Source organism: Chanodichthys erythropterus, chromosome 20 (genome assembly GCF_024489055.1).
Source record: "Chanodichthys erythropterus isolate Z2021 chromosome 20, ASM2448905v1, whole genome shotgun sequence".
In the NCBI taxonomy this organism is placed as follows: Eukaryota; Metazoa; Chordata; class Actinopteri; order Cypriniformes; family Xenocyprididae; genus Chanodichthys; species Chanodichthys erythropterus.
The window spans coordinates 3,302,459-3,316,725 of NC_090240.1; the positions used below are offsets into that span (position 1 = coordinate 3,302,459).

Consider the following 14,267-nt stretch of genomic DNA (forward strand, 5'->3'; position numbering starts at 1 on the left):
GCAAGCAAGGCGCTCCCTTCTCTACGAATCTCTGACAACCAAAATTCAATGGTCTGCTGACAGCGCATTGTTTCAGGGCCCTGAACAGTGAGTGGTAGAGGCAGGATTTGTTCATAGGGGTAGCAAGGCATGGACCAGCAACCAGTCTAGGGTGGCACTGAAATCATTATTTCAACATAAAAAATTAGTTTGATTATAACATACTGTTTTAGTGTCTACAGCACAACTTAATTCAATTAATTTGTACTTAATTGTAATTGGGATAGCAGTGAATTAAATCAAGTAAAACTGAGTGAATTTGACAATTTTTGTATTATTTCTCAGCAAGTTTAAAGTTAAACTTGCTCAGACAGCTGGCTCTCAACACCCCCAAAAGCTTGTTCATTGCATTCTCATGGAGGTAGCTCTACACTACATAGCTCAAAGCCACCCCTTCACACAAACTGTGAACAGTTTACCCCCCTATAGCAAGTCAAAGTCAAGAGATTAATTGCTTTTTCAGAGCATTTGGCAATTTGGAAACTTTGTTCAAATGTATCTCAATAACTCTTTAAACGATTGAAAAGGGTTACAGAATTCAGTTCGGATTTCAACCTCAATTCAATGGAGTCTGGTGAAACAAGATTAAGCTCTATTATTAGTGCAGGAGTTGCATTTTCTTTTGGCCTTAAGAGAAGTCAGGCTTCAACTACCTTTATTTTCTAGTTCCTAAGAAGTATTGGTGGTTGCATCCAATTCTAGATTTGAGGGCTTTGAACCATACTCTGAAGACTTACAGGTTAAAGATGCTAACTCTCAAAGCCAACGTGTCTCAGATTCAATCCGAAGGATTGGTTTGTCACGACAGATCTCAAAGACACCTACTTTCATGTCGAGATTCTGCCACAACACAGAAAGTATCTCAGGTTTGCTTTCAGGGGCGACATGTACAAGTATCGGCCTAGCTTTATTACCCCGTACATCACAAAGTACATGGATGCAGGTCAGGTTCTCGACCCCAGTTCAGGTTGGTGCAACAGATTCTGCTCTTGGCTCAAGGCAGACTGCTCTCTCTGACAGTGGTCTACATTCTGGGGCACATGAATGTGGGAGCAGACATCCTGTCGAGGCATGGGCTAAGGCCTGGGAATTCAAGAGTGGTGCAAATCTCAAGTAGGTTTGGTGAAGTGGATGTACACTTCTTCTGTTCGTCTCTGAGGAATCCACCCACTGTCCTCTATGGTTCTCCCTCATACCTCCAGATCTGTTAGGGCTGGGTGCTATGGTAAGTCGTGACCTAGGCTATATCTGTACACCTTTCTTCTTATTGCTCTGCTCTCCAGAGTTCTAGCCAGAGTTCGTCAGGACAAAGTTCTCCCATTGCTAGTAGCTCCATTCAGACCTGCCCAAGTAGGCTCTCTGTGGGAGGCTCAGGGCACAATCTTTTATCCCTGGCCTGGGATATGGAAGCAGTGGGTCTGGCCCCTGAGGGGTTCTAGCTCATACATTCCGCTCTCTCAGTCGAGATTGTTGAGACCCTTTTGAATTCTAGAGCTCCCTCCACTAGAAAATTGTATGTCATGAAGTGGCATCTCTTTGAGTCTTGGTGGTCAATGCACCAATCTAACCCAGTTCATTGCCCGGTTGGTTCAGTGCTGGAGCTTTTTCAGGAGTGCCTTTCGGATGGTTTATCCTCTGCTATGCTTAAAGTATATGTGGCTGTTATATATGCTTGACATGACCACATAGATGTAATCACTGTGGGGAGACATCCCCTGATATCTCACTTTCTTCATGGTGCAGACAGCTGAAGCCTACTTGCAGACCATGAGTGCCTTCATGGGGTCTTTCCATAGTCCTGGAAAGATTATCAGAGGCTCCATTTGAGCCTTTGGTTTCAGCATCAGAGAAGTTTCTGACTCTCAAGGTGGCTCTGTTACTAGTGTTAACTTTGCTAAAACCGGTATCAGATTTGTAAGCCTTATCAGTTGACCCATCCTGCCTACACTTTGCCCCTGAACTGGTTAAGGTCATATTGCACCCAAGGCCGGATTACATTTCAAAGGTGCAGTTTTTGACTGTCCATTCAGCCGTACTTCTATCTTTTTTCCCCTGCTGTTTGAATCGGTGGACCCAACACATGCAAAACCACAAAGAAATAACTTGAGATGGTCAATTTAACATCCAAATCTCAAATCCAATTAAAATAGTGTGGGGGGACTTTTTTATTTTCTCCATTTTCTATTTTCATTGTTATTTTACAGTGTTATCATGTACTTTTTACAGCACTGTAGGAAGCAAAAAAAGTATAAACTAGAGACATTTTAGAACATATTGCATAACATTTTTGGCCAGTCTGAGACCAAATGCTGTATACCATACCATTTTTCTGTTCATCAGTGAGCTGCTCTGCCTGTTGAAGACATTATTGGATCAATAATTATGACAAAACATGATGTACACTACAGAAATAAACAAACATGCATCCACACAGATATTTGATAAGTGGATTTGTGATTTTGGTATTTTTTTAACAAACATTAAATGAACTATAAAACAGGTTTCTAATCAAATAAAAACAAAACAAAAAAAAGTATACCAGAGAAACGGAGGAGATACTTCGGAAATATCAGCAGCAGCAATACCTTTTAAGGATGCTCAGTTCTTTTGAGGTCAATACGAACATTCTCGCTTTGTTTTAATACTCCTATATTGAAACTGCCATTACATTCTCCATTGTCTGCTGGTTTCATTCTATCAACCTTCAGAGTAGAAATAGTTAAATTGTTAATTTTTTTGACTTCCTATTAAGACCCTTTCCACTATAAGTGAACAGGTTGGCTGACAGGATTTTACAAGACCCTACACACATCTTGTTTTCTGTCTTTGAGTGGCTCAAAGTGGCTCGCTTTTAAATTCCTTTAAATTCCCTTTGTTTACCATGTCTTGATTATATATATATATATATATATATATATATATATATATATATATATATATATATATATATATATATATATATATATATATATATATATATAATCAAGACATGGTAAACTAGATGAATTCTTGTTAAATTAGACATTTGTAGTCTAAAATTTAGCTTTGCTCCAGATATTTTTATTTTTGCATCACCCTAATTATATATATATATATATATATATATATATATATATATATATATATATATATTCACCACCCTGTTCCTTCCCAGGCTCCAGCGGCCAACCCGAGCCAGAGGCTGCCTCTGCTAACGGTGCAGGCCCGGACACCCCAATTTCCCTTTCTCAGTTTCCCTCTTTTCTAACCTCCTCATCCCTCCCCTGGCTCCAGGGGCCGACCGAGCGTGAGGCTGCCTTCGCTATCAGCACAGGCCTAGATGTCCTACTTTCCCTTCCTTCCTTTTCTAACCACCCTGTTCCTTCCCAGGCTCTAGGGGCAAACCCGAGCGTGAAGCTGCCTCCGCTAACGGTGTAGGCCCAGATGCCGCAATTTCCCTTTCTCAGTTTCCCTCTTTTCTAACCTCCTCATCCCTCCCCTGGCTCCAGGGGCCGACCAAGCGTGAGGCTGCCTCCGCTAACTGCCTCGGTCCCGGCCTTTCTTCCTCCTTGCTCTGTCCCACAAGCAAACGCAGTTCACCCTGTCTACTACACTGATGCCCATCCCACCAAATGCTACAGCCCTGGAACCAAACCATGTTGCCAACAACATCAGATCCTCTTCACCAAATTCAAGCTGTTGTCACAAGAGGTGGACCCATTCTCAACCCCGGTACCTTATTCTGAGCTGATATTTCCATAAAATACCCACAAAAAACTCTCCTTGACACCTCTCTCAACTTCATTCCTCAAGCTGCCTCCCCTAGAACCCTACAATCCATTCTGCATAGGAGCAGCAACTACAGCCACCCAAAAAGGCCACTCCCAGCATCAGATTCAAACATTTGGTCACTGGAAGCTTAAGAACTACATCCGATCTAATCGCTTCCATATTAAAGAAGCCCAACGAACACCTATCGGTTAGTTTCAGCTCCAGCTCATTCTCTCACACATACCCGCAAGCCACCATATCCAACTCAACCAATACCATCATTCCAATATAACGAAAATTTTCTATCATTGCCGCAGCAGTGATGTCACCTTGGCTCCCGCAGGAGCTCAGTTATTCTGGCTTTTCTCTCCACTGCAGCAGCAGTGATGTCGCCTCAGCTCCCGCAAGAGCTCAGTTCTTCAAGCCAATTTCTCCACTGCCGCAGCAGTGTCGTCACCTCGGCTCCCGCAGAAGCTCAGTTCTTCAGGCCAATTTCTCCACTGCCGCAGCAGTGATGTCGCCTTGGCTCCCGGAGGAGCTCAGTTCTTCTGGCTATTTCCCCCACTGCCGCAGCAGTGATGTCACCTCGGCTCCCGCAGGAGCTCAGTTCTTCAAGCCAATTCCTCCACTGCCGCAGCAGTAATGTCGCCTTGGCTCCCACAGGAGCTCAGGTCTTCTGGCTATTTCCTTCACTGCCGCAGCAGTGATGTCGCCTCGGCTCCCGCAGGAGCTCAGTTCTGGCTAATTCCTCCACTGCCGCAGCAGTGTTGTCACCTCGGCTCCCGCAGGAGCTCAGTTCTTCCGGCTATTTCCTCCACTGCCGCAGCAGTGTTGTCGCCTCTGCTCCCGCAGGAGCTCAGTTCTGGCTAATTCCTCCACTGCCGCAGCAGTGTTGTCACCTCGGCTCCCGCAGGAGCTCAGGTCTTCTGGCTATTTCCTCCACTGCCGCAGCAGTGATGTCGCCTCGGCTCCCGCAGGAGCTCAGTTCTGGCTAATTCTTCCACTGCCGCAGCAGTGTTGTCACCTCGGCTCCCGCAGGAGCTAAGGTAGTCTGGCTAATTCCTCCACTACCGCAGCAGTGATGCCGCCTCGGCTCCCGCAGGAGCTCAGTTATTCTGGCTAATATCTCCACTGCCGCAGCAGTGATGTCACCTCGGCTCCAGCAGGAGCTCAGTTCTTCAAGCCAATTCCTCCACTGCCGCAGCAGTAATGTCGCCTTGGCTCCCACAGGAGCTCAGGTCTTCTGGCTATTTCCTCCACTGCCGCAGCAGTGATGTCGCCTCGGCTCCCGCAGGAGCTCAGTTCTGGCTAATTCCTCCACTGCCGCAGCAGGGTTGTCACCTCGGCTCCCGCAGGAGCTCAGTTCTTCTGGCTATTTCCTCCACTGCCGCAGCAGTGTTGTCGCCTCTGCTCCCGCAGGAGCTCAGTTCTGGCTAATTCCTCCACTGCCGCAGCAGTGTTGTCACCTCGGCTCCCGCAGGAGCTCAGGTCTTCTGGCTATTTCCTCCACTGCCGCAGCAGTGATGTCGCCTCGGCTCCCGCAGGAGCTAAGGTAGTCTGGCTAATTCCTCCACTGCCGCAGCAGTGATGCCGCCTCGGCTCCCGCAGGAGCTCAGTTATTCTGGCTAATATCTCCACTGCCGCAGCAGTGATGTCACCTCGGCTCCAGCAGGAGCTAAGTTAGTCTGGCTAATTCCTCCACTGCCGCAGCAGTGATGCCGCCTCGGCTCCCGCAGGAGCTCAGTTCTGGCTAAATTCTCCACTGCCGCAGCAGTGATGTCGCCCATGCTCCCGCAGGACCTCAGCGCTGTCTAATGTCTTCATCCATATGACGAGAAATCTACCGGTCCTTTACTAACCCTCCCAGCAGTGGATTCAGCCTAAGCAAGGCAATTTTGGGGGTCATCAATGATGTTCCGGCTGCTGTCCTGCATTGGTTTGCAATTTTTGGGGGAGTACATGGGTTCGGGCCAAAATACCGAGCTCGGAGCCCTCTCCTCGGACAGCACGCCAAATACGCATACTACGCATACTATTTACTATCTGATTATTTGTAAGTGTGAACTGCCAAGAAAACTTGGTGCTGTCATTAAAAATCATGGAGGCCATACAAACTACTAGATGTAGTAGTTTTTGTTGTGGGGTGTACTCATGTTTGCATCACCCTAATTTGAGTAAAACTGAAAAATTTGTAATCTAAGTTATATTATTAACCTTATTTTCATGTTATAAGTTAAACAGATGTTATATTAAACTTAGTCTTGTCAACATTTTGGAAAAATGTTTTTGTGTTCATTGAGATATTGTTTAAAATGTTACTTTTCAAAGGGGGGTGTACTCATTTACGCTGAGCATTATATATATATATATATATATAATCAGTGGCGAGCTGTGACTTTTTTTAACTGGGTATGCTGGGAATTTAATTGAACATGGCTGCATCATACAGTAGGATGAAGGGGGTGGTTCCCTTTCGAAAGGGAACTTCAACTCTGTGCTGATTGCGCTTTGGGGAACGTCACGTGACCCAGGTGTCTGAAAGCAACTATCCAACAACTCCAATCCCTATTGGCCGGCGACAGCCTATGACGTCATACGGCGCGACCCAGAAGTATAAAGGGAGCGCCTGGAGAGACAGAAGACATCTTTTCGTCTTTCGGTCCTGTTTTGTCTGATTACGACTATTTCAACTCCGGTAGGGTTTTTTATATGCCTTACTAACGTTCAAGAGGATGTGTTTATTCGTGTCCCCGGGTTTGACACTTATATTCACATTTTCTGGGCGTTTTTCTGTCTGGAGAGGAGCGAGCATACACAGTGCTTGAGGGCGCTGTCTGTGTTTGACTGTTGTTTACTGAGATCGTCTCCCTTTTCGGGATGCTCCGTTCTCGTTTGACACTCTTCCCGAGGGAAGAAGTGTCTGCATCTGTGCCTTATGGTACTGGCCCCGTTTGCTGAGGCAATACGGTGGCTGCGATCATAGGGCTCGCAGATGAGTTTGTTTCTGTTTGATGTCATCGTGTCCGGCGCTAGCGCCCCTCTGGCTGTTGTGTGTGTGTGTGGAGCTGCTGTGTTTGGGACGCGCTTCACGGCGGGCTGCAGCTGCCGTGAGAGCGCGTTAAGAAAGGGGCCGCGGATGGCTCGACGAGCGGTTCCTTTCTGTCCATTAATGCAGCGGCTTCCATGACTTTCCATTCCCTTCTGATCTCCTCGTTTGAGATCGGGAGGGCATGGAAAAACCCCTAGCCGTCCAGATTTGTATCTGAACCCAGACAGACGGGAGGAGGAAGAAGCAAGAGCGAGGTGGGTGATCGATTGTAAACACTGTTGCGTTTGTATCGATTCCCCAGCTACATAGGGCGATTTATATCTACCCTCTCCTCTTCTTCCGCCTCCTGTATGTGTATATATATGTGTGTATGTATATATATGTATGTTTATTGCATATGCATATGCATATGTATATGTATATAAACATATTCATGCTCAGATGCTTCTTATGGTCAGACTGATGGCTGGGCCCATAGTGATTATTCATGACAGCCCGCTTTTTCTGTTTGATAGTAAGAGGAACTTTTAGGCTTAAAAGGGCCTTGGATTCCATCCTTTTTATGTAAAAAAAGGAGCATTAGGAGTCTTTGGTCTTTGAGCCGCAGGGGGGTCTATATTTTATGTGTTTAAAATAAGACCTTATTTTCCTGTATAGTTTTCTGGGCATGCAGTCAGGAAAAAGTAGGGTTTTTTTTGGGCAAACTGAAGTTGATAGGCTAGCTAGTGTGCAGGCCACAAAATGGCCGCCTCTTAGCTGCCTGTTGTTTAGAAGTAGCTTCTCATCTGCTGTGTTCTAGGGTAGTTTGAGTTGGCACTCGTCACTTCAGTTATTATGCATGTTTAGGTCGGCCTTAATTGGCCGCCTGACGTTGTTTGCTTGTGAGCTTCGCTTTCTTTCTCTTTCCATGAGATTTGAAGGTGAAGCCCAGGCTTCACTAGGCTTGTAGCCCTGTAAGAAGGCCTGTAGCTTAGCGGCCAGGCTAGAGCTAGGTTAGGTGTGTTATTTGCATATAACCCTATGCATACTATCCCTTGTCAGGTTGTATAGTTCCTAGTTCTGGTCTCCTCCCGAGGGAGTTGTCAGGCCGTATGCCCATTATCCCCTAACTATGTAGGTGCAATTGTTGAGTTTAAACAGCTAGGTTGTAGACTGTTTTTTTAGACTTCCTGATGCTGTTATCTCAGGTGGTAGGCCCTTATCTTTGCGTAGATAAGTCATGCTGTGTGTGAAAGGCCCCACTTTCTAGAACTTTTATGCTAGGGAAAATGTGTTTTTTCCTCTGAGCCACTTGTTTCTCTAATCAAGTTTGAGTTGACGTTGCTAGGGTTTAGCATTCATCCTCTATGGCTCAGTACAGATTTGAGAATCTGTATGGAGAGAATTATTTTCCTCTTTGAAAACAGCATATACATCAAAGCGCTGCATTTGCTTTGAAGTTCTAGACTTTTGCCCTAGATTGTATGTGAGCTTACTTATGCTGCCACAGGTTAGCACCTGTTACCATAATAGCAGGCTTTTTTATGTAGCCGCTATGGGAGATGCTGGTGACCTATATTCCCCATTAGTAGGTTTATTGGTGTTAGTGAGTGCACCACCTGTTGGATTGCATACTCAGGGTAGTATAGAACCACTTTTTGAGAAAAGCTGGTTTGTATTAGCTCCCTTTTTGTAATCTTGTTAACAGCTATATTGCATATAACTTTGATCGTAGGCTCTTATGGTTAATTAGCCTCCTTCTAGTTAGCAATTGTTTTTTATAACAAGTGCTGTTAGCTGATCATAGTTTGCTCACATAGTGTACAGCATTTCACGGGCTGAAGCCATGTGTCATTAGATTGGTAGGCCCCAACAGGCCTCTTTTCTAGTTCACATGCTGGCACAGTCTGTGTTTCATTTCAACAGTTGCTGAACGCCACTTGTCGCTGAGATTGTAGGCCCCATTAGGCCTCCTTTTTAGTTGATTTGTTGGCAGGATGCTTTGAAAAAAACCTGACCACCTTAAAAGGCCGCGCCCCACCTCGACGGATAGGCCCTAATCAGGCCTGTTCACGTTGGGTGGCAGCGTTCTATGTATTTCTTCTGAGGAAGTTTCAATGCTAAATACATGGCTTTTGGGTGGACTGGTTATGGCAGCTGCTTGCTGATGCCATATGTTTACTAAGGTAGGCCTCTTCTCGGCCTCTGGTGTAGCATTTGGAGTTCAGCTGCGTACTCTTCTCGCTGTGAGAATTTATGGTGCTTTTCCGAGTACTTGAGTGGCTAGCCCCTCAGGATGTATGCTGTGGTTAAACCTTACTGAGGTTTGGTTTGAACTGCATCCGTCTCCCTGAGCCTGATCTTACGCTAGTTGAGCTAATAGCCACCTAGAGGTCTAAGGTGGATCTATTCATGCTCCTAGAGATGGCCACTGGACTTATGCCATATGTCTAAAGGTTGCTAGGCCCTATGGGCCGCCCTTTTTCAACATAGTGGTATATGTTGATGTGTACTTCTCTCTGAGAACCTTTATATACACTTCTGGTTGGCCAGGTTCCCAGATTATATTTAACCTCCTTGGTGTCGGTTATTTATCGTTCTTTGGTGCCTAAGAACACTGCCACGAGCTGATGCCCACGTGTCTGTTGAGGTGATAGGCCCGTATGGGCCTTCCTCGACTATGTGTCGGCGTATGTTGTACTCCTGTTGCTTGAAAGAGTAAAAAGGTGCTTTTACTGAGTACACTGCTCGTTGGATTGTGTTGGGTAGATTATCATACGGGCGCTTTGCAGTCTCCCATGCTGCCGTTGAAGTTGCCTGTCTGCTGCAGCCAGACAGGTGTTCAGGGTGGCCCCTTCAGGCCACTTTTTGAATATACTTCTGTTTCACATATAGTTACTATCATGCTGTAGGCTCCTCTTTGGCCTCCATGAGTACGTGCCCATTGCATGGTCTACCTGTTAGGTGAGCTTTGTACTTCCCCTTTGGGGTAATGTTGTAATGGTGCTTAGCTCCCTAAGCTGATCATGGTGGTAGGCCTTATCAGGCCTCCTCCTAAGATTCAGCCCCAGGCTGGTTTGTGCTCCCCTGTATCAGGGTTCTCTAGCGCACAGCCTCCTCAGTGCGTTAATTAAGCACTGAGTAGATCCTAGGATGAGTGGATTATCTCCCCTCATTAAGAGGGTTCATAGCACTCAGCTGAGTTCTGCTCTTACCTGCTCTCTTCTATGAAGAATGCGTTATGGAGATTCTGTACTCAGACAGGGTTGGCCAAGTTTGTCCTATGACAGACCAGGTCGGCCTCCCTGGTGGCATTAGGGGTAACTTTGTTCCCCTCTAGTGACTGGACGGGGTTCCCTTCGGTTCCCTGGCCTCATTCCCTTAAAGAAACCACTTTGTCTGTGGAAAAGTTGGTTTCAGATGCCTCTAGCGGCCTTAGTAGGCCTTCTATCTCTGGAAGGCCTCTGTTGGCTCAGCTTGGGCTGTTGGCCATAGGGAATGCTGTCACTGACAGCTGGTGTGACCCGAGGGTGAGTTGCTAAGCGTTTCCTTCGAAACTGCTTGACGTTTGTCAGCCATATTTTTTTGGCATGCATTCTCCTCAAGCATGGCGGCGTGGGTATATCGTTCCCCAAAGCGCAATCAGCGCAGAGTTGAAGTTCCCTTTTCGAAAGGGGACGTCTCAGGTTACGTATGTAACCATGGTTCCCTGAGAACAGGGAACGAGACTCTGCGCTTTCCAGCCATGCTTCGGGCTGCCTGCCTGCAGAACAGTCCCTCAAGACGATAGATGTCTTCTGTCTCTCCAGGCGCTCCCTTTATACTTCCGGGTCGCGCCGTATGACGTCATAGGCTGTTGCCAGCCAATAGGGATTGGAGTTATTGGATAGTTGCTTTCAGACACCTGGGTCACGTGACGTTCCCCAAAGCGCAATCAGCGCAGAGTCTCGTTCCCTGTTCTCAGGGAACCATGGTTACATACGTAACCTGAGACGATTCTGAAATAACTCTGAAACTGCCGCTTCAATGTATTTAAGTATTTTGTTGTGGGACAAAACACTGATGTTCCATTCTGATCAAAATATTAAACAGGTTCTCCCCACTCAGTGACGCACCCACTGAGAATCATTTATCTCATTGATGCCCAGCAACATACCGCTAACTTGAATTACCTGCATCGTTATTTTGCGCTTCTGAACTGTCGATCAATATCGGACAAAGCCCCTTATCTCAATGAAATTATCACTGACAATAAGCTTGACATTTTTCTTCTCACTGAGATTTTCTGCAGTTGACAGGGGCGCCATTGGCACGGGGGACAGGGAGGTCAGGACCCCCGCAGTTTTGAAAAGATAGAAATCGACCCCCGCACTTTTGATAAGAGCTGCTTACGTTCGTAAATAATCAACTGTTTTGTTGTAGATGTGAAGAAAAGGAAATGCACTCTCAAACGGAGAAACTCACAATCTCCAAACCATTGATCAAAGCGTGTTAACGTTTTAGGACAGGTCGATGGTATATAAACATGCCGAACGTTAGGGTCTGTCAATCAAGCCAAACCATCCATTCAGAAACCGAGAATTTGACACTTTAAGCTAAGGAGGCTGATCTCTCAGGTTGACGCGCGAGCTGGCTTGACTGAAGTTTTCGTGGGGATTTATAGTTTATGGACTGTTTTCATTTCGGTAATTACATCTTGAAAGGCAAAAGCATTGATGGCATCTATAAAAGAGATATCTGAAACAGAAACAAAAGTGATATTGCCTCATCCAGTGGAGGAGCACGAGAGGAGATCTGTGCGTTTCATTGGTATGTGTATACTGTAATACTGCATTTACAATGCTTATCATCAGTGGCGTGCACTTTGATCGTGAAAGTGAAAGTGCCTTTTGCGGTCGCATCACGGTGCTCCCATGTTCCCGATGTGAACGTGAGCTCCAGTCCATTACAATTTAGAGCGGTTAAGGCCCGGGTATACTTAATTTCCCGCGTTCCGTTCAGTCTTGCGCGAGCCTTTCAGAGAAACTCCTTTGCCCACGAGCGCGGAAAGACCATGGGAAAGTCACATGATACCAATTCATTTGAATATATGGTATTGAAGGCTGACTATCTTATAATTATCTTGCTATATCATCCGCGTAAAGCCCTGTCCAACTTTCTTTCTGAAATCAGTGAATTGTTAACCCTTGCCTGTTCATTGTCATTTCCCATTCTCCTGCTTGGTGACTTCAATATTCATGTCGATACTGTTTGCTCTAACACTAATCAATTAATGTCTGTTTTTGAATGTTTTAATCTGACTCAGCATGTTAATTTTCCTACCCATACTCGTTGTCATATCCTCGATCTGAGGAAAGGTTTAGCTTCAGTAGTTACTGTGTTTTCAAGTCATGATAGAAAGAATGTATTTAAAATGCACATGAACATCAGCACAACTCATAAAAGTACTCTCGTCGCTTCATAAAATTAAGGTTGAACAACTGTAGTCACATGGACTGTTTTAAATATGTCTTTACTACCTTTCTGGGCACTGAAAGTGTAAATTAACTTGCTGTCGACGGAGGCCTCACTGAGCCATTGGATTTTATCAAAAATATCTTAATTTGTGTTCTGAAGATGAACGAAGGTCTTACGGGTGTGGAACGACATGAGGGTGAGTAATTACAGTATTTCACAATTGCTAAAACACATTTCTTGAAACCATCACTCATTTTCTCAAAACATTAAACACAAATCCAATCTTCAAACTAATTTCACAAAACCTCTGACTCTTATGGCAAAATCAAACAAAGCTTTCAGATCATACACATATTAAACAATATATAAACACTACAGATCATTCATTAGACACTACATTAAAAAATGGAAAACACAACATCCAGAACATGAGGTTACAGAAAAAAAGTATATTGTAACACAGTAAACACATTTTGCCATTACATAAAATGTATAGAAATCACAAGTAATGTGAATTTAAAGTATACTGTATGTACTGCAAGTACAGTATTATATTCAATATTATATAGTATTGAATGTCTGTATATACAGTACTTACATACTGCAAACATACAGCAGTCTAAATGCAAATGACTAAAAGGTCAAAGAAAACTCTAAATAAAAAGCATGATACAGTACACACTCACACACACAAAAAAGTTCAGAGTCACTGAGAGATTCATTCAGCTTCAGCATCATGTCTTCATGTTGGGTCCGGCCTAAATCAAGTCAAGTCACCTTTATTTCAATTGCAATTTATACTACACAGATACTAGTCTAGTCTAGTCTAGTATAGTATAGTATAGTATAGTCAAAGCAGCTTTACAGTGATAACAGGCACATGATGATCAGTAATGCAAAGAGGGTTCATTTTGGCTGTACAACTCTAAAAGAAAATAGTGTCATTGTTCAGCTGAAGTCAGTTCAGTGTTGATTCACTTACATTATAAGACCATCAATTATAATGTAAATTACTGTAATTATTTTCCTCTATAAAGCAGTTCTGCAGAAAACAGTGATGTCATCATCTAGGCTAGCTTAGTTCAGTTCTCATCCTATAATGTCAGTACTGTCAGATCAATAATATTGTTGAATATTATTGAATATTGTTGAGGACATTTTCCACATCACAGGCAATGTCGTCTCTTGCCAGGCAAAGGGAAAAACCTGTGCCGGATCCAGCCTTGTCTCCACACCCCTTGCTCTTTCTCCTCATCATCCTCTTACACATACTCTTCCTCCTCTACTTTTCAGATTGTTTCCATCTATTGTTGGTATCATCATTCAGCACCTGTGCCACCTGTGCACTCTGAACTGACCTATATTTTATACAGTTGATCTGATCACATCATTAGAAATAAGTGTGAATAATTTTGAGTCATTGTGTTTAAAGGATGACAACTGTGTTGTAGTTGTGTTTAACTTTTGCCACATGTATTTACCATTTTGCAACACAGTGCAAAATGTGTTTTAGTGAGTAAGAATGTGTTTAGAGTTTTGCAAAAAGAGTGGATGAGATTTGCAAACAGTGTCTTAACTACCTGAACTTGTTTAAGGTTTTGCCTACAAAGTGACTGATTCGACAAATGGGTTTAGGCCACTGAGCATTGGGTTCAGAGAATGGGGTTTAGTGTTTTAGCAATTGTGAAATACTGTAATGACATAATTTTAATTTTTGGGTGAACTAACCCTTTAAAACATTTGCACAGTCTGCCTAGTGAAAAAACCCTACCAAAATGTATTTAAAATAGGTCTACATTCATTTCACACTAACTAAAAACCCATTACAGTTTTTTTTCGATTGCTAAACGACAGTGAGCACAACTGGAGCTACATGTGCAAAACTCTAACTACAGTCTGCACTACCAACAGTCACCTGAGCTAAACAGTTAACACATGGCTCAAAACAGGCTCAGTGCAGCCAAACACTATGCAAAACCCTCACTGAGATAAC

At 44.3% G+C, this 14,267-nt stretch overlaps 1 protein-coding gene across 1 annotated transcript in view; it reads right to left on the reverse strand.

Annotated features, from left to right (window-relative positions):
* Positions 1-14,267, reverse strand: part of tnnc1a (troponin C type 1a (slow)) — a 28,053-nt gene that overhangs the window by 7,878 nt on the left and 5,908 nt on the right. Inside the window, exon 2 of the mRNA XM_067370593.1 lies at positions 2,362-2,392. Coding sequence (XP_067226694.1) covers positions 2,362-2,392 — 31 coding nt within the window. The remainder of the gene's footprint in view (positions 1-2,361; positions 2,393-14,267) is intronic.